Consider the following 18,749-nt stretch of genomic DNA (forward strand, 5'->3'; position numbering starts at 1 on the left):
ACCTCTGTTCCCCTACCCACCCACTCCCACTACTTGGCCCAGGCCTTGCCTTGTGCTAGGTCATATGGAGTTTGGGAGACCAAGGAGCCTCTATTCCCACTGTTGGCCGATTAGGTCATCTTCTGCTACAAATGCAGCTAGAAACACAAACCCAGGGGGTACTAGTTAGTTCCTGTTGTTGTTCCACCTACAGGGTTGCAGCCCCCTTCAGGTACTTGGGTACTTTCTCTAGTTCCTGCATTGGGGACCCTGTGTTCCATCCAGTAGCTGGCTGTGATCATCCATTTCGGTGTTTACCAGGCACTGGCGTAGCCTCACAAGAGGCCACAATATCAGGGACCCTGCTTGTGGACGTTGTACATCGTGGTGCGCACTAGGCTCCGCACCACGATGTACAACGTCCACAAGCAGCTGCTTGAACTGGCAACCATAGAAATTCATTTATTTAGCAACCCACTCATTTAATATACTTATTAAAATATCAAATCACTTTTTATTTTCATTCACCTAATATCTTAAGACGTTGAACAAGTTTTGAACTTTTTTCTACTATTTGCATTTCATCTTTTTTTTTTTTTTTTTATACTTATTAAAATATCAAATCACTTTTTATTTTCATTCACCTAATATCTTAAGACGTTGAACAAGTTTTGAACTTTTTTCTACTATTTGCATTTCATCTTTTTTTTTTTTTTTTTATCTTATTAAAATATCAAATCACTTTTTATTTTCATTCACCTAATATCTTAAGACGTTGAACAAGTTTTGAACTTTTTTCTACTATTTGCATTTCATCTTTTGAGTACTCTTTTTATTTTGAATTATGTTGCTTTCTAGTGTTTAGTTTTCTAAGTTCTATATATGTTATATATACTAATCATCTATCATGTGAATAAAAGATAAAGACATTTTCCCAACATGAGGTTGTTCCTTCACTTGAATTGTTGTATAATTTGGTGTTAAAGAAACTTTTTAGCCTCATTAGGCCCCATTTAATAAATATTGATCATAATAACCATGCTATCAGGGTCGTGTTTAAAAAGTCCATTCTATCATATTCAGGATATCACTTGTTGAAGTTTAAATTTTTTCTCCAATTTGTATTTTGGTCTCTTTATAAAAATAAGTTAATGTGGCTGTAGGAGTGTGGGTTTCAGGATGGCTTCAAGTAAGGAAATGATGATGAAGGGGAACTGGAATGCTTATTCACAGCTGGAGAATTGTGAACAAGTGTAATAACCATGAAGATCAGTAAGTCAATTCTGCAGGAAAGTTAGAAATGGGGAGAGATGACTCAGAGGTTAAGACCACTAATTACTCTTGCTAAGGAGGAGCAAACTTCAGTTCTCAACACCTACATGGTGATTCACATATGTGTAACTACATTTCCAGGTGACTTGGTGCCCTCTTCTGGCCTCTGATGGTCATGTATGCATGAGGTACACTTAAATGCATTCAGATAAAATAAGCACCCAAAAGAAAAAGGGGTCTTTGTAAAAACAAGCTAGAAATAGGTCTATCATGTCATCTAACTCTATCCATCTTCAGCATATATCAAAGTACTTTATATCTTATGATAGAGGTAATTATTCATGGTCATTGCTACCATATTCACAATAACCTGAAAGAAAGGATCCCAGATGGCTGTTAACTACTGCATGTTGTTATTTAACAAAGCATATTATTTTCAGCTGTTAATAAAAGCAAATTATGAAATTCATAGGTAAATGAATGGAGATGGAAAAAAAACATTCTATAATGAGACAAGTCAGACACAGAAATATACATGTTGCATATTTCTCTTAATTGTAGATAGTAACTTTTAATCTTCAAATATGTATGCTTCATTTGAGTACTTCACATGTGAACTCACATTGGTTGTAACAGTATGCTTAAGATCTATGCAAGATCAAGTTAGTAAAACTGCCAGAATGAAGAGGAAGTGGGGATCGAATCCCAACTCTAGTTGAGGAACTATTGGCTACTGATAACTCCGAAGTGAACGACATTATTTTTAAATACAGATGCCTACATTTCTAAGCTTGCATGTGAAGTACAAATTAGACCCTTCAGGCTAAAAAAAATATGTAATTATATTGTTTGGGTAGAGGGTGATGGATTTGGGAGGAGTTGAGGAAGAGGAATAAATATGATCAAAAACATTGTAAAAGTATCTAAGAACTAATAAAAATATTAATTCCACTAGAGATACTTACTGACTTACTGGCATGGTTGTGAGTGATGCGCATCAGTTCTAGAGGCACAGTGCCCAGAACTGACAAGTAACTTTTGTTCTCAGGGCTAGTGACAGAGGTACGGTAGGAGTATCAGCAAATTAAAAACAACCCTTTAATTATTTTAATTAGATATTTTCTTCATTTATGTTTCAAATGCTAGCACGAAAGTCCCCTATACCCTCCCCCACCCTGCTCCCAAGTACACCCACTCCTGCTTCCTGGCCCTGGCATTCCCCTGTACTGGGGCATGAGATCTTCACAAGACCAAGGGCCTCTCCTCCCCTTGATGGCTGACTAGGCCATCCTCTGCCACATATGTAACTAGATACATATTTCTGGGGGTACTGGTTAGTTGATATTGTTGATCCTCCTATAGGGTTGCAGACCCCTTTAGCTCTTTGGGGACTTTCTCTAGCTTCTTCATTAGGGGCCCTGTGTTCCATCTAATAGATGACTGTGAGCATCCATTTCTGTATTTGCCAGGCACTGGTATATCTTCACAAGAGGTAGCTATATCAGATTTCTGTCCATTGTTGGTGGGAGTGCAACCTGGTACAACCACTCTGGAAATCAGTCTGGCGGTTCCTCAGAAAATTGGACATAGTACTACTGGAAGATCCAACAATACCTCTCCTGCGCATATACCCAGAAGATGTTCCAGCTTGTAATAAGGACACCTGCTCTACTATATTCATAGTAACCTATTTATAATAGCCAGAAGCTGGAAAGAACCCAGATGTCCCTCAACAGAGGAATGGATACAGAAAATGTGGTACATTTACACAATGGAGTACTACTCAGCAATTAAAAACAATGAATTTATGAAATTTGTAGGCAAATGGATATATCTGGAGGATATCATCCTGAGTGACGTAACCCAATCACAAAAGAGCACACATGATATGCACTCACTGATAAGTGGATATTAGCCCAGTTACTTAGACTACACAAGATACAATTTGCAAAACACATGAAACTAAAGAAGAAGGAAGACAAATGACTGGATACTTGTTCCTTCTTAGAATGGGAAACAAATACTCATGGAAGGAGTTACAGAGAAAAGGTTCGGAGCTGAGACAGATAAAGAACCATCCAGGGACTGCCCCACCCGGGGACCCATCCCATATATAAACACCAAACCCAGACACTATTGCATATGCCTACAAGATTTTGCTGACACAGCCCTTTAATTTTTTAAGTTTAAGAGTGCAAGTAATTTTGTACCAGTCTCCTAGCTCTCTAGGATTCCAAAATAAAAGAGGAGAAGCCTGGGCTTTCATCATTTCTTGTGGCTGACTTCAAGTTACCAATGGTAAAACAATGAACTCTTAAAATCATGGACAGCGAACAGCTGGATCTGAAGAGGCTTCAAGCTGACTCTGATCACCACAGATATTACCAAAGGTGTTAAGAATTAGAAAGATGATAATTCACTCTTTGAATTATGAAGAAAAGTAAAGGTCCTGTTAAAAGGTGTCATAAGATTTGTTGCTTCAGTAACAAGAAGCAGAAAGCACCAGGTCAACTGGAAGTACTGAAGATTGAGGAAACAGAAATCACATGGCACATATATGATCAGAATGCAGACTTTAAATAGATGTTTTCTGTAAATGAATTATCACAAGATTAAAATTCTTTTAGCCAATATAAAATAAATATGTAGAATAAATTAAATTGAATATGAGCAAAAATCTAAGATTAGTTTTTGCTGTAATTCTTCACTAATAGATTGTACAATTACAGTTAGGTAATTACAAGAACACACACACATTCTCACACATTGTGACACTATGTTCTATGAAATAGGGACTTATAGAATGTGAAACACAGAAGATTACACTACAGAATTTTTTTTTAATTGTTTCAGTCTGACTTTTGGTTTGGGCATGGAATATTTCCCACCTGCTCCCATGTTTGAACACTTGATCACAGAAGGTAGAAACCAATTTATAAGACTGTGAAATCTCTAAGAAGTGTAATCTTTTGGAAGAAGTATATCAATAGGGCAGACCTTAAGGTTGTTTAGCCCAGCCATATTTCTTATTCTCCCTCTTGTTGACTTTGAACACAGTGATACCTGTTGCCTCACTTTTTGCTACACCTTCCCTGTTGTGTTGAATAGCCTCCACTTTTAAACTGCATCTCAAAAGAAACCTTCATCACTTTTTGGGGGGTGTCAGATATTACTGCATCAAAACAATAAGAATCGTAACTAGTACTCTGGCCACATAAACCACCCATTCTTTGAAATTTTCTTTCCTCACTAAATCCATTGGGGTAGAATTCATAGATAAATTTAGGAAGAGAACAACAGAGAATTGGGAAGAAAACAATATACAATTTTAGAGGTGAGTCATCCCCTTTGGGCTCATAGAGATAATGATAGATCGGCTTTAATATTTTACCTAGAGTTAGTAGAGAAGGAAAGAATCCAAAACAACATTTTAGAAAGGAATGATTTTAAGTTTGATTCTAAACCTAACACTAAAAAAGTCCCTCTGAGGAAAAATAAATCCTGTGTAAAGTCAAGGGAGATTTGGTGGATTAAGTTCCACATGTAGAGTCTAAAAGTAGGATCCTTTTTGAATACAGGAGATATTCTAGATTGTAAATATTTGCTTTTAATTTAGAAGAACAATTGTGTCTCTAGGGCAAAAAAAATGAGTTCTCAATGTGAAGATGTGTGATACTGTTTCCATATAAAACATTTGAAGCTGTTAGTCTTCAAAACATGAGTGTGATCTAAAAATAGTCTCATGAGGAATTGATTGCCATTGACATATTCACTGTATTAATAATCACAGTGTTGCTTTACCCAAGGGACTGCCATTTATATACATATGGAAATTGCTTTTAGAATGATGCTCAGCAATTGTAAGGAATTAGAGTATGTCTGGGGCTGGTAGATGAAACAACTGAATTGTTTCCTCAAAACATGAGTTATAAATACAAAGAGATTGTCAAAGCTACAGCCTCATTATATTCCCTCATGGGAGAGAGTTTAAAACCTCAGATGTATTGATGGTGAACTAAATTGTCTCTATAAATAATACCCAAATAGCTCAATTCTTGCTCAAATTTTAGAGAAGGCATTATTAAATGTTCAACAGGAAATTCTGTTTTATTTTTAAAGATATATACTTACTTACTTCTGGAGAATTAAAATGTGCTTATAAGTAACTAAATATGTGGCTCAGCAGTTAAAAGCACTTGCTGTTTTTTACAGAGGATTGATTTCAGTTCATGTCATCTACATATTAGATCAAAGCCATTTTTGCCACGAATCCCAGGGCATCTGATGCTATCTCCTGGCCTTTTCAGGAATCCAGTATTAACATGACACACACACACACACACACACACACACACACACACACTCAAACACATTCACACACAAATAAATGAATGAATAAATGGATAAATAAATAAATAAATAAATAAATAAAAGTATGTTCATGAATAATATCATTACAATAAAATCATCAGGTACACTGTATTGCTATTTGATACAGAAAGTAGTTAAGGTACAGATATATCATAAACTGGAGAATAATGAATGAAAGATAAAGGGAGAATTCAAAGCTTGTTTTATTTCTAGTTCTAATTTGGTCTACTGCTGAGTAATGAATGGATTCTAACTTTGGATTTCTGTCTCAAAAATGGAAGATCATATTACTGGAAATTCAAAAGCAGAAGCAAGAAATTTCATCTGAACCCACATGGAAGTAAAATGTTGGCAGCCGCCCCTATTCCTAAGTCCAAAAGCTATTTATTTTTAGTCAGATCCTACCATCCTCAAAATCACTATGCCTGTCGAGAATAGCTCTTAATGAAGCAAGAACCAACTGGTTGAATTTAGCTTTGAAATTTAGAGATTGCTTTTGCATATTTTATTTTAATGAGTGCTTCATTTTCAGAACATAAAGTTTCCTTTCATTAAAAAAAAAAGAATTTTAAAATTAGGTTTCATCTAAAACTTATCCAATTTTCAAAATATTTTGGGCCAAAATAAATTTGTAAAAAAGTATTATTTCCACACTATCCCGGCAGCAGACTACCCAGGTCTACTGAAGATTTAATTATTATGGTGCTTATAAAAGTGGGCAGCAGAAACAAAAATTCTGAATTGAATCTGGAAAATTCTGTGTTTAGTTAGCTTTCTATGAAGTCTCAGCTCCTTTAAAGTTCCGATAGAAGCTGCCAATCTCTATGAAACATGCAGCAATATGAATCGTAGCCATTAAGTGGAAAAGCATCCTAGACAGTGGGAAGAGTGTGAGCCAAGAGGGGCAGGTGGAAAACCATAAGGTGTCTTTTAGAAAACTGCAGGGGCATGCTGGAGTTCCAGGAGATAAGTTTGGAAGCAGTTGCAAAAGCCAGGTTGCACATGGTTTGAATGGGGGTCTGAATAAGCCTCTCTTCTTTTAAATGTAAGTCACCAGTCACTGGAGAGTGCCTAGGGGCGTAGGGATCCTGTGAATGTGGTCGGCTAATTTGGTCATGAGTGAATATGCTGAATTTGAATAGGGAAAGTTCTGGAAATAAAGAATTCAGTCAGAAGCTTGTAGTAATAACACGTAAAAATGGAAAAATCCGAGGGTGCAAGACTGAGAAACAAGTGTAAGACATTGAAAATTACACAAATGAAATTGTTTCAAAGATAAAGAAATTCCCAAAACAGTGGCCATGCCTTTAGTAGCATGTAAATGGGTTGTACTTTCTGTGCCTAGCTTCATATCTGTCCTCATGCCTTGATATAGACTTCCTACCGTACAGGGTATACTAGTTTTGATTACATGGTTATCTTCTATAAATTCTTTTCAAAAATTAGATGATTTGTTCTTTTTTCTTTATAAATCACTTTTTTGTTTTTAATTTTGGATTTTCACAGCATATGATTTCTGTAATGTTTAGTGGATAATGATGTTCTTTGGCTTGCCTCCTCAATTACACTGCTTGGGCTCTGAAGCTGAGAACCAAATCCATCCCTTTACATATCTACCACAGTAGTACACATGAGAAACTCTGCAATTGTTTGGGTGAAAGTGAATGGTGGGAAAAGTTATACATAAGCCTAAAAATAAAAGGAAGTAGGTGTATAGATGTGATGAAAAGATTGAGAACAAGCTGTTCTATTAACATTTTGAAACCCAATATGAATATGTGTGAAGAAAATGATAGAAAGGAAATTGATTAGGCATAATAATTCTGAGCTGAAATGGATGCTGCATGCTGGCACACTTCTCACCGGGAAACTAATTGTCTTCTATTTCTTCATGGTAACTATGTCTGCTGTCAACAATGTCACCTCAATTTCAAAGCATATATACACACACGCCTGTGTAAAACTCAGCTCAAGATCAAATATCCATTTTATAAGGTCTTCACTTATCTTTTCCTGAATTCTGAGCATATTTCATTATTATTTAGCCTGAATAAAGTCACACTGAGTGTATATATTTACAAGAAGTTTTGTCCTAAGCAGCACATTTCATTCCATTGAGATACTCTTTTGCAGAGCCTCTATTTAACTTTAAGTGGAGTAATTGATGTGAGCTACTGACCATTCCTGGCTGTAGAGCTCACTCATTCAACTGACAGTGCCTGAGCCCATTTATTACAAATTTTATGTTTTATAAAGACAAGTGACAGAATGTCATCTGTGTCTCCACGGAAGCATTCAGTATTCCCCCTGACATTGCCCTTCAAAATAAAGTAGAAATCTGAATTTGACCAGATTGCTCACTAGAACAAATAGTTTTATGAGAGGCCAGATGATTAAGAAACATGTGAAAGCATAACACTAGAAAAAATTATTCACAAAACTCACATGAAGAAAACAGATTGTAAAGAGTAGCCATTAAATGAGTAGCAAAAGACCTGTAGATTAACCATTTAAAAAAATTAATCACATAATAGCATGAGAACAGTAGAGACACTGCTTTCCAACTGCCCAAATTTACAAATTTTGATGCAATTAGGGAAGCCAGATAACTTGACATTATTTTGAAAATTATAATGTTACATTTTTAAGAACTCATGACACATGCTGCAGTGTTTTGAGATGACATTGTGTACAATTTGGAATTTGCTTTGAACAAATATAACAATATAGTACAAGGACAGTGTGGTGGTATAAATGAAACAGGAATAATGCAACAAGAAATTCAAAGGACGGATAGGTCAGAGTGTTACGTTGGATTTTTTCAATTTTAACTACAAGATCCAGTGAGCTATCTCAGAGCTATAAAGATAGAATACTGAAGAAGATTTTACTAAATATTGTTAACAATAAATTACAAGGTGCTTATTATACACATGAGGGCTGGTCGTTACAAATCTTAAGCATTCTGCCCACTGACTTTGCCTATATCAGGTAAGTACAAACAAATACACATATCTGGCACATTAGGACAGAAGTTATTTCATGATAAGTGTTGTGTTCTACAAATCCACATAAGTAGTATTCATCCCATAAGGGATAGAACACATTTAATCTTATTTGATTTGAATAAATGCTTCAGGTAGAATATACAAAATTTGCCCAGGGATTACATGTCGGCTCCATTTGACACCGTAACTGTTAGTAATAATCATTTGGCTACAGGAATTATATTTCTTGGTCACAGGAATATGGCAATCAGTTACCCTAAGTCACCATCACCTCAATATCTCAGCCAGCAACGGAAAACTCTGATGAGATATGAGCAATAGACATGTAGAGAACAATATAGGTGACCTTCAAAGAAAGTGAACTGAAAAGTGTATACTTGTCTTTATCTATTGACTTATATGTTGGGTTTTTTGAAATGTTTGTTTGAAATGTCTCAATATTGGGTAATAATTTTATTGTATTGAGTTCTCAGAGCCAGTCTTTTCAAACACACCTCGGAATATATTTGCAGGGAATATATCAGAGGAATATATCAATTCTGTTGTAGATTCTGCCTATGTAGTTGTCAGGGATTTTTTAGCTACTCCAGTAAACTACTTTGGTTACTTTTAATGTTGTGACACTGCTTTTACTGGTTTGTGTGTGTGTGTGTGTGTGAGTGTGCTTGTGCATGTGTGTGTGTATGTGTGTGTGCTTGTGTGTGTGTGTGTGTGTGTGTGTGTGTGAATTACATGAATTCATACATATATATGGATTACATGTCACTACTCTTAGGAAATATCTACACTCACCTCCAACTTTATGGTGCTTCTAAGAAAAAAAAAATGAGTTTCCCTAACATTTGAACAGTAAACAATCTTTCACAAAAAAACGAACATAAATGATCTCACCTCTGAGTTTTAGATGATAATAAACCAGGCCGAACCATTGCAGTTCTGTTCTGCAGGCATAAATCTCAGAGGTGAAAGGACTTTTCTCACGTTGGCTTACCTGCTTATGAGCGTGGTCGTAAGAATTAATGTGGTTGTCAAACTCCTGGTGTTTGTTATACTGCTTGTCACACAATTCACAGTAAAAGTTCGCTTTTGCATCTTCCAGAGATTTTGCTGTAGACTTTTCCTTTTCTGCAAAATCCTTTAAAAAGGGCAAAAATGTCCGTTATAATTTTGTCTGAGAGAAGGAAGATTTTATATTAACCAAGGTAGTGTGTAATTTTGCTGTGACTATAATAAAATGTTGAGGGTTGAGATCTTATAAAATCCATGTCTCTGTGGAAGGAACTCCAAACTTGTAGCAGTATCTCTCTCTCCCTGGTATACTTCTTACATTTTTTGTTTCTCATGAAATAATCAATTCACCCAACCAATCAATGACACTAAACATTCTATCAGGGATGCCTCTGTTCTCTCTATTGCCAAGGCCTGATACATCTATAGTCTGAGATTTCAAGACATCATCTTCTAAATCTTCAGCACATGCTAGATCCAGCAATTATGCTTGGTTCATGTGTTTTAAGCCATTCTTTTTATAGGTTTTACGATATTTCATTTGTAGTAGTCTAGGATATATATACCCACAGAATCTCACACACTCACCAAATAAGTAAGCTGCAAAAAGACATGACCTAAACAACCTATGCCTTGCGCTCTTGTGAGTGATCACCAGTGATTTGCTAGTTCTCTTTATTGTCATTACACTGTGTGGTAATACTTCCTTTCTGCTTTACCATCACCACACCTTACAGCCTGCTATGACTGTCACCAAACTACTGCTCCACTAAAATCGAAAGAAACTATTTTCTTAAATGTGTTTTCCTGCATTGTTAAGCAACACACGATATAGCTGAGAACTGGTGCATATTCAGTATGTGTTACCTAAATCAATGGGTAATCACAACATATTAATGCCTCCTGCTTTATTTATTAACTTAAAGTGCTCTAAAATTCACTCATATGCTAATAAGGATAAATAAATGATCACAATGTTGACAGATGTCACACACCAGATGTGGAGGTGATAAAGAGATTTGAATGAAAGAATCTATGGAGTTGTTAGTAAACACCTAAAAACATGATTCAGACCCAAATACAAAGAGATAAAATTAATGACTATGTTGCATAATGGAATTAGTAGCCTTATAAAACAGGTAAAACCAAATGCCTGGATTCCTTCTCTCAGAGATTAGAAGAATTGGATTACACTCTAACTTAAGGGGAGAAAAGAAGAAAACTTACTAGATACACATATCCAGAAATAAAAACATACTCTGGCTTGGTACAAAAGCATCAATTGAATAAAGAACTTTAGTGTCCTGAGGATGGGGCCACTGGGGATAAGTGACACAGAAGGATGGCTTTGAAGTAGTGAAAAGTGTCTTGACTAATTAATGAATAATCAATGCAATGATTATTCTCACACAGTCCTCATGATCACATTCCCTCCTTCTTCTTTCTAAGGATTAAATTGGTATAATCATAGTTTTTATTACATTAGAACAATAATCTTATATCTTTAACATTGGCCTATCACTCAAAATACCTCATTCTCATGAAAGAATGAAAAAGAACAATACTCATGATTGGACTTTGGCACATATTTGGTTTTTTATTATTCTAGATCGTACAGAGAACAGCAAGACTTCTTTAATTGCTTTCTATATTTTCTTCTAAATCCATTTTTTAAACTCCTTTAGCTATCATATTGCATGGACTTAGGTTTCAGACATCATAGTTTAACACTGTCCTAAGAAAGAAAAAAAACTATAAAGCAGTTATTGGTGGTCCTTTCCTATGACAATATCACAGAACCAAATTATATATCACATTTTTTGCTTTGTATAAATACCAAGAAACAATGAATAGATTTTACCTTCTTTACCACTAATTGCCTAGACAAAATATTCGAGTCTCTTTTCAAGGAAGGAAAAATAGGGGTTGTTTAATAATTTCATTACACACACACACACACACACACACACACACACACACAATTGTGGTTGGTTTATATGAAAGTATCCTGCAAAGCAAGAAGTTAAAAATATAAACCTATCAGCAGGGACCTAGTCACCTGTAATACATAAAGAGTTAATCATTTAAAATCACTAAGGATCAATATATATATATATATATATATATATATATATATATATATATATATATTGTTCACTTGAAGAAAAATAGACTGTAACCACATGATTATTTTTGTACACCTTGAGAGATTTTGCTGGGACATATGAACCATGGGAGAAAAATAAAGAGGTAGAAATCATTGGTAGATGACAAACTACCCTGAGATTCTACCTCCCAACAATCAGAATGGCTAATATCAAAAACTCTGGTGACAGCAGATATCGGTGAGGATGTGGAGAAAGAGGAACACTCCTACACTGCTGGTAAAATTGCAAGCTGGTACAATTACTTTGGAAAACCGTATGGTGGTTGCTCAGAGAATAGGAAATATTTCTACCAGAAGACCTAGCTATACCACTCCTGGGAATATACCCAAAAGATGTTTTAACATATAACAAGGATACATGTTCCACTATGTTCATAGCAGCCTTATTTATGATGGCCAGAAGCTATAAAGAACCCAGATATCCTTCAACAGAAGAATGGATACAGAAAATGTGGTACATTTACACAATGCAGTACTACTCAGCTATTAAAAGAATGATTTCATGAAATTATTAGGGAAATGTATGGAACTAGAAAATATCATCCTGCGTGAAGTAATCCAGACCCAAAAGGACACATATGGTGTATACTCACTGATAAGTGGATATTAGGGGGAAAGCTCAGAATACCCAGAGGTCATATGAAGCTTAAGAAGAAGGAAGACTCCTGCCAGCAAGCTCTTGGTGGCATCCACTATAGTGTCTGTATTTGGTGGTTGTATATGGGATGCTGACAGGAGTCTGAAATAGCTGCTTTCTGAGAGGCTCTGCCAGTGCCTGACAAATACAGAAGTGGATGCTCACATACATCCACTGGACAAGCACAGGATCCCCAATGAAGGAGCTAGAGAAAGTACCCAAGGAGCTGAAGGGGTTTGCAGCCCCATAGGAGGAACAACAATATGAACTAACCAGTAACCCCAGAGCTCCCTGGGACTAAACCACCAAGCAAAGAAAACACATAGAGGGACTCATGGCTCTAGCTGCATATGTAGCAGAGGATGCCCTAGTCAGTCATCCATGGGAGGAGAAGCCCTTGGTCCTGTGAAGGCTCTATTCCCCAGTGTAGGGGAATGTGAGGGCCAGGAAGTGGGAGTAGATGGGTTGATGAACAGGGGGAGGGAGGAGGGGATAGGGGATTTTCAGAGGGGAAACGAGGAAAGAGGATAACAATCAAAATGTAAATAAAGAAAATATCTAATAAAATAAATTTTCAAAATATAAGGAAGGCCAAAGTATTGATGCTTCAACCCTCCATAGAAGGGAGAACAAAATAATCATGGGAGATAGAGAGAGGGAAGGACCTTGGGGTTGGAAGAGAATGGGAGGGAAAAAAGGGGGGGTCAGGAACAGGTATGGAAAAAGATAGGAGAAAAGTTCAGTGGGTCAGGAAATTGAATGTAGCGGGGGGGGGGGGCGAGGGATGGGGAACTGGGGCTAGCCACTAGAAAGTCCCAGAAGGGAGAGGCGCCCAGGACCCAACTGTAAAATGACATTAGTGGAAATACCTAACGAAGAGGAGATTGAACCTGTAGAGACTATCCCCAAGTTGAGGGATGGGGCCACCCACCCATCTCAATTTTTTTTTGCATAAATTTTTTCCTGTCTAAAGGAAATACACGGACAAAAAAATGGAGCATAGACTGAAGAAAAGGCCATCCAGAAACCACCTCACCTAGGGACCCATCCCATCTGCAGACAATATTGCTGATACTAAGAAGCCCTTGCTGACAGGATCATGTTATGACTGTCCCCTGAGAGGTTCTGCCAGCACTTGACTAACACAGGTGCAGATACACACAGTTAACTATTGGACCCCAGGGGAAAAGTTAGGGGAAGGACTGAAGGAAGCGAAGGGGATTGCAATCCCATAGGAATAACAGCAACACCCAGAGCTCCCAGGGACTAAACCACATGGCTCTAGCTGATATATGTCCCAGAGGATGGCCTTGTCTGGCATCAAAGGGAGTAGAGAACCTTGTTCTTGTGTAGGCTTGATGCCCCATCTTAGGGAGATGCTAGAGTGGTGAGGTGGGAGAGGGTGTGTGGGTAGAGGAGTACCTTCATAGAGGCAGGAAGAGGGGGAAAGAGATAGGGGGGTTGTGGAGGGGAAACTGGGAAGGGGGCAATATTTTAAATGTAAATAAATAAAAAATAAAAAGAGAAAGAAAATGAAGGGATGAAGGAGAGTAAAAGATAGCTACCTTAAAAACATTTGGTAAATAAGAAAACTTAGGCTACAGCTAGACAGGATGTTAAGGATACTTTGTAAAAGAGTTATGGTCCAATGACTTACCCTCCCACCTTGGCTTAGTCCTATTCTGAAAAGTTAAATTAGACTATCTAACCAGACGGAAGGGAATTGAAAACTATGCATCAGAAAGCTGGTGGATACAGTTTCAGATGAGAAGGATCAGGTAAATTCAACCCATTGTTTATTATCCTACTGATATATACCATTTATATATGATCTGTGTCAAATTAGAGACGCTTGAAAAGTAAAGCGGATGGTCAGACAAAAAATCAACCATCGGGTTACAGTTGCTCAGTCGTGTGGGTTGTAGGGGAGGATGGTTCTGAAGCTGAAGAGCAGAAAACAATAAGGCTAATTTTTATGTTGCAATTTTGTAATAATTTTGCAAAATTAATTACTTTGTATAATTAATATTTTGGGTATGAGGAAAGTATAAATATTTTCATGGCAAGAACTAAATAGTCACGGATATAATAGATGTGTTTATAAACTGCCAGGTATTCTTCCAAAGTACTGCCTTTAATTAGAAGAGTAGATATTTCCTATCCAATTGCTGCAATTATCACAATTTTTACTGCCCACTAAGACCATTGAGTGCCTCTTGTAAACTAGCGTTGTGCAAACACTGTATTCTTTTTATCAGCTTAATCTTTGCTGTAAAAATATGCTCTATGACTTTCCCATTAAGCATGTGAAGAAGGGTATAAACGCTTTGACCCAGACTATGCTGCAGAGCCTGAAATTGGGTTCAGGTCAGTCTGACTTAAGAGCTATTTATGCCTGTGGTCACAGTTGCTCCAGTCATTATCTAGCAGCCAGATAAGTCCAAAGTCACAATTAGCTGGTTGTGAATATGCACAAACCTAGAGTTAAAACAAAAAAGTATAAATCCATTAACTATCACTTTTTGCATCTTAAATGATTTGAGGATACAATTCATATTGAATAAAAACCTACATTAGAAATTTCATTATTAGGCAAGAGATTGCTTTAAGGATCTAAGGTTCTTTAGCATATTTTATTGTTCTCCTCAAAATCCTATACCTCTGTTTCAAAGAAGTAGATATTGCTGGTTTATATTTTTTGCCTCCATTTCTTTTTGTAGCTTGTTGCAAATTAAATTAAAAATAATCATGTTTTAGGGTTACTATTTTTTTCATTTTATTCATACAGAGAAAGTAATTTCGTCTTTGAAAAAGAGAACCTTAAATGTCAGCCTGTGCCTTAAAATAGTTCAAATGCTGAAGAGTTCAGTGTTCTCAGACTAAATTAAGGAGAACAACAATGAGTAGTTAGTGAGATTGATGTGAGGTAAGGTGTAATAATTTTTGTACTTAATATAGTGCAACAGTAAGGCAGAATGAGGTCAGAAAGCACCACTCCAGGCTATGACAAAACATGACCTAAACACCCAATGTCAAAATGCATCTTTAGAGTGAAAACTTTTAACATATCATTTGAGAATAGCTCTCAAAAGTTATCTTCCAGAAGAGAAATTTACATTCATAAAGGAAATCTCCATTTGTGTGTCTACTTTTTGGATCCCAGAAGAGAAGGATAATGTTAAGTGACTAGAGATTCTGTATATGGTGAGGAGTGTGCATGTATGTGCAGCACATGCTCAGTCATATACAGAACTTCAAGGACTTTGGTTGTCCTCTATCTCTCTGCAATTTGTCCCCTTTAGACAGGGTTTGTAACTTCAGAGATTTTTTTTTTCCCATTCCCACAACAAAGTTCCAGAGACACTTATGTCTCTGCCTCACATGAATTGTGTTAATGCTGGTAATCTAATTTCAGGTCCTAATGCTTTCAAAGTAAATGCTTTGTCCACTAAGCCATTCATTACTTCAGCCTGCCCTCTGCCCAGTACCCTGCTTCTCCATTCAGAGGCTCTTGATTAAAAGGAAAGAATTAACTTTGTACCAAAAATCTTAGTGTTTCATGTGCTTTTAGTACTTAATCAGAACTTACCCATGTACTACTTTATTTAAAAGATGGTGGAGTTTAAACCTAAAGACAAAGACAACATCTGGAGGTGTACTCTAGAAACATATTGTCGAGGTTATCTTCTAAACTATAGAGTGCATATGCCATCAACTTTCTTCAATTTCTATAATTTCTCTATGTTGATATTCATATGTATGTGTACACATTTGTACATGTTCATATGTCTCTGTGTGCATGTGTTTATGTGTATTTATATATGTATGAGGTGTGTATTTGTGTGCTTGTATTTATGAGCATGCATGTGTGTATGTGGTATGTATGTGTGTGCATGAGTATATGCATACATATGTGTTTGTATATGTATGCTTGTGCACATGTATGCATGTTTTAAGTGTGTGAGTTTTTACATATGTGTATGCATGCAAAAGTGTGTGCATGTGTGCACTTGTGTATATATATATATATAATGTATATATATATATATATATATTATATATATATATATATATGTGTGTGTGTGTGTGTGTGTGTGTATGTGCCTTTGTTTACACATGTTTATGTGAACACATATATGTGTATGTGTCTGTGCATGCATATTTGTGTGGATGTGTGGGTACATATGGCTTGATGTGTGTGTGCATACACATGTGTGCATATAAATGTGTATATATGTGTATATATGCATGCCTGTGAAATATTTGTGTCATTGACAAAATGTTTTTTAAAACGTTTAAAATTACACCATTGTAAGTCTGTAAAGCAGAAATTTAATGAAAATCTTAATAAGAAAACTTTTATCTTCTTCTCACTACAATTTTTACCATGTTAGAAGATAACATGTTTGCATTGAATTATAACTTTCAGATTTTTCATGTGGGTTTTGTTTTTTGTCATTGTTATCATTGTTGATTTAAAATCTCAGTTTGTAGTCATGGCTGGCCTAGTGCTCACTATGTAAACCAGACTAGCCAAAAATTTGGAATGACCTATCTGCCTCCTTAGTGTGTTTACAGGGATTATATATATGCAGCAAATACCTAATCAGTTTTAAAATATTTATTGTGTATGCATATGCATGTATGTGTGTGGCTGTGTGGCATAGCATGCTCATGCATGTGTGTGGCTGTGTGGCATAGTATGCTCATGTGTGTGTCTGGCTTTGTGGCGTAGTATGGTCATGTGGAGGTCAGAAGAAAATTTAGGAGACTCATTTTCATCTAACAACAGGTGTATTTTAGGGACCATCTATGTTTTCAGGTGGCTTGTAATAATTCTCTCTCTCTGCTCCATGGGTTGTTTTGTTTAGTTTCCTTATGTATTATTTTGTGGGTATTTGATTGTCTGTTTGTTTGCCTTAATTTGATCTACTTAGAAATCATGGAAATAACCAAGGCAGCATTATCTGAGTTGAATTACATTAACATTATTAATATTGATTTCCTGAAAGTTGTGAAAAGTGCCTTTCATAAAAGGAATGCTCGTTGTATTTTTAGCATCAAACATAATGTCTCTTACTTTAACAAACATAATAAATAGTAAGGTTGAAAGAAGAATTTCCTCTTGCAGTTATAGATATCATAGGCTCTCTTGCCAACATATATTTCCATGGAGATGTAAACTCCTGAAATAGTGAAAGAGAAACTAAGTGAGTGTGACTGCAAGCAAGTAGAATATTTAGAATGTTTTTTAAATTAAGAATATTAGGATTAGTGAACCAATAAAAGTTACTATATGAATAGAATGTTACATACAGCAAAGATTAAAATGTATAGATTTCTGACTTCCAGTAGTCTTCTCATTGCAATCAGAGATTTTCCTTGTAGTTAATTATGAGCAGTTTTTCCCCTTTTCAGTTTTGAAATCAAATCTGATCAAAATTGGAACTCTCTACTGGTCTAGGAAAGAAAGATGTGATGTTAGCCCATTCCTAGATTGTGAAGTGAAAATTTGTCTTTTATTAATGATTGATTTAAGATGCTCACATCAAACAATTAATGCAATCACAGTAAACACATGAAATTGTCTCTGGAAGGCCTAAATTGGCAGCAATTCACTATCAATTCTAATTTGGAAAGAATGACAAATTTCTGAATTACTGGTCAAATGAGAGCCTGTTTATTGAATTTGTGTTTATGAAGCAATAATTAAATATCTCAAGCTTGCTTGTATAGCTGCTAATTTTGGAAAAGCTTCATACATGACTGCAAATGAATAGGCAGCATTTTTGAGAAATAGATTCACTCTGATAATAACAACTGCTTACCAGGATTCAAGACCACCAATATTATCTTTTCTAGAATAAATTAATATGAGGTTCTAGTAGAAATAATCTTTTGAAAAGAAATAAGGCAATCCCAGGAGTATTCTAAGATAATCACAACAACATCTATTGATTCATTGCTAAATTATGTTTGTCTGCCTCATTATAACACAAAATAATATGATTTACATATTTTGTATTATAGTTTTAATTTTAGAGATTATAATAAAATTACCTCATTCCTTGTCTCCAATCCTCTCTAACTCCTCTACTGTGTCTACCTCTTCTTTCACTTGATCAACTTTATGACCCTTTAATTATATACATACATCTATATATAATTAAAATACATTATATTTATATTATATATAAAGCCCACATACCACATTACCACATACTCACACACACACAGACACACACACACACACACACATAAAATATATATATATATATATATATATATATATATATATATATATATA

The 18,749-nt window shown here is 35.8% G+C and overlaps 1 protein-coding gene across 1 annotated transcript in view; it reads right to left on the bottom strand.

The window, feature by feature from the left end:
- The window catches only part of Znf804b (zinc finger protein 804B), a 523,885-nt gene that overhangs the window by 92,700 nt on the left and 412,436 nt on the right, over nt 1-18,749 (bottom strand). The window contains exon 2 of the mRNA XM_021191328.2: nt 9,622-9,765. Coding sequence (XP_021046987.1) covers nt 9,622-9,765 — 144 coding nt within the window. The remainder of the gene's footprint in view (nt 1-9,621; nt 9,766-18,749) is intronic.

The sequence above is a fragment of the Mus pahari genome, chromosome 2 (genome assembly GCF_900095145.1).
Source record: "Mus pahari chromosome 2, PAHARI_EIJ_v1.1, whole genome shotgun sequence".
Classification (NCBI taxonomy): domain Eukaryota; kingdom Metazoa; phylum Chordata; class Mammalia; order Rodentia; family Muridae; genus Mus; species Mus pahari.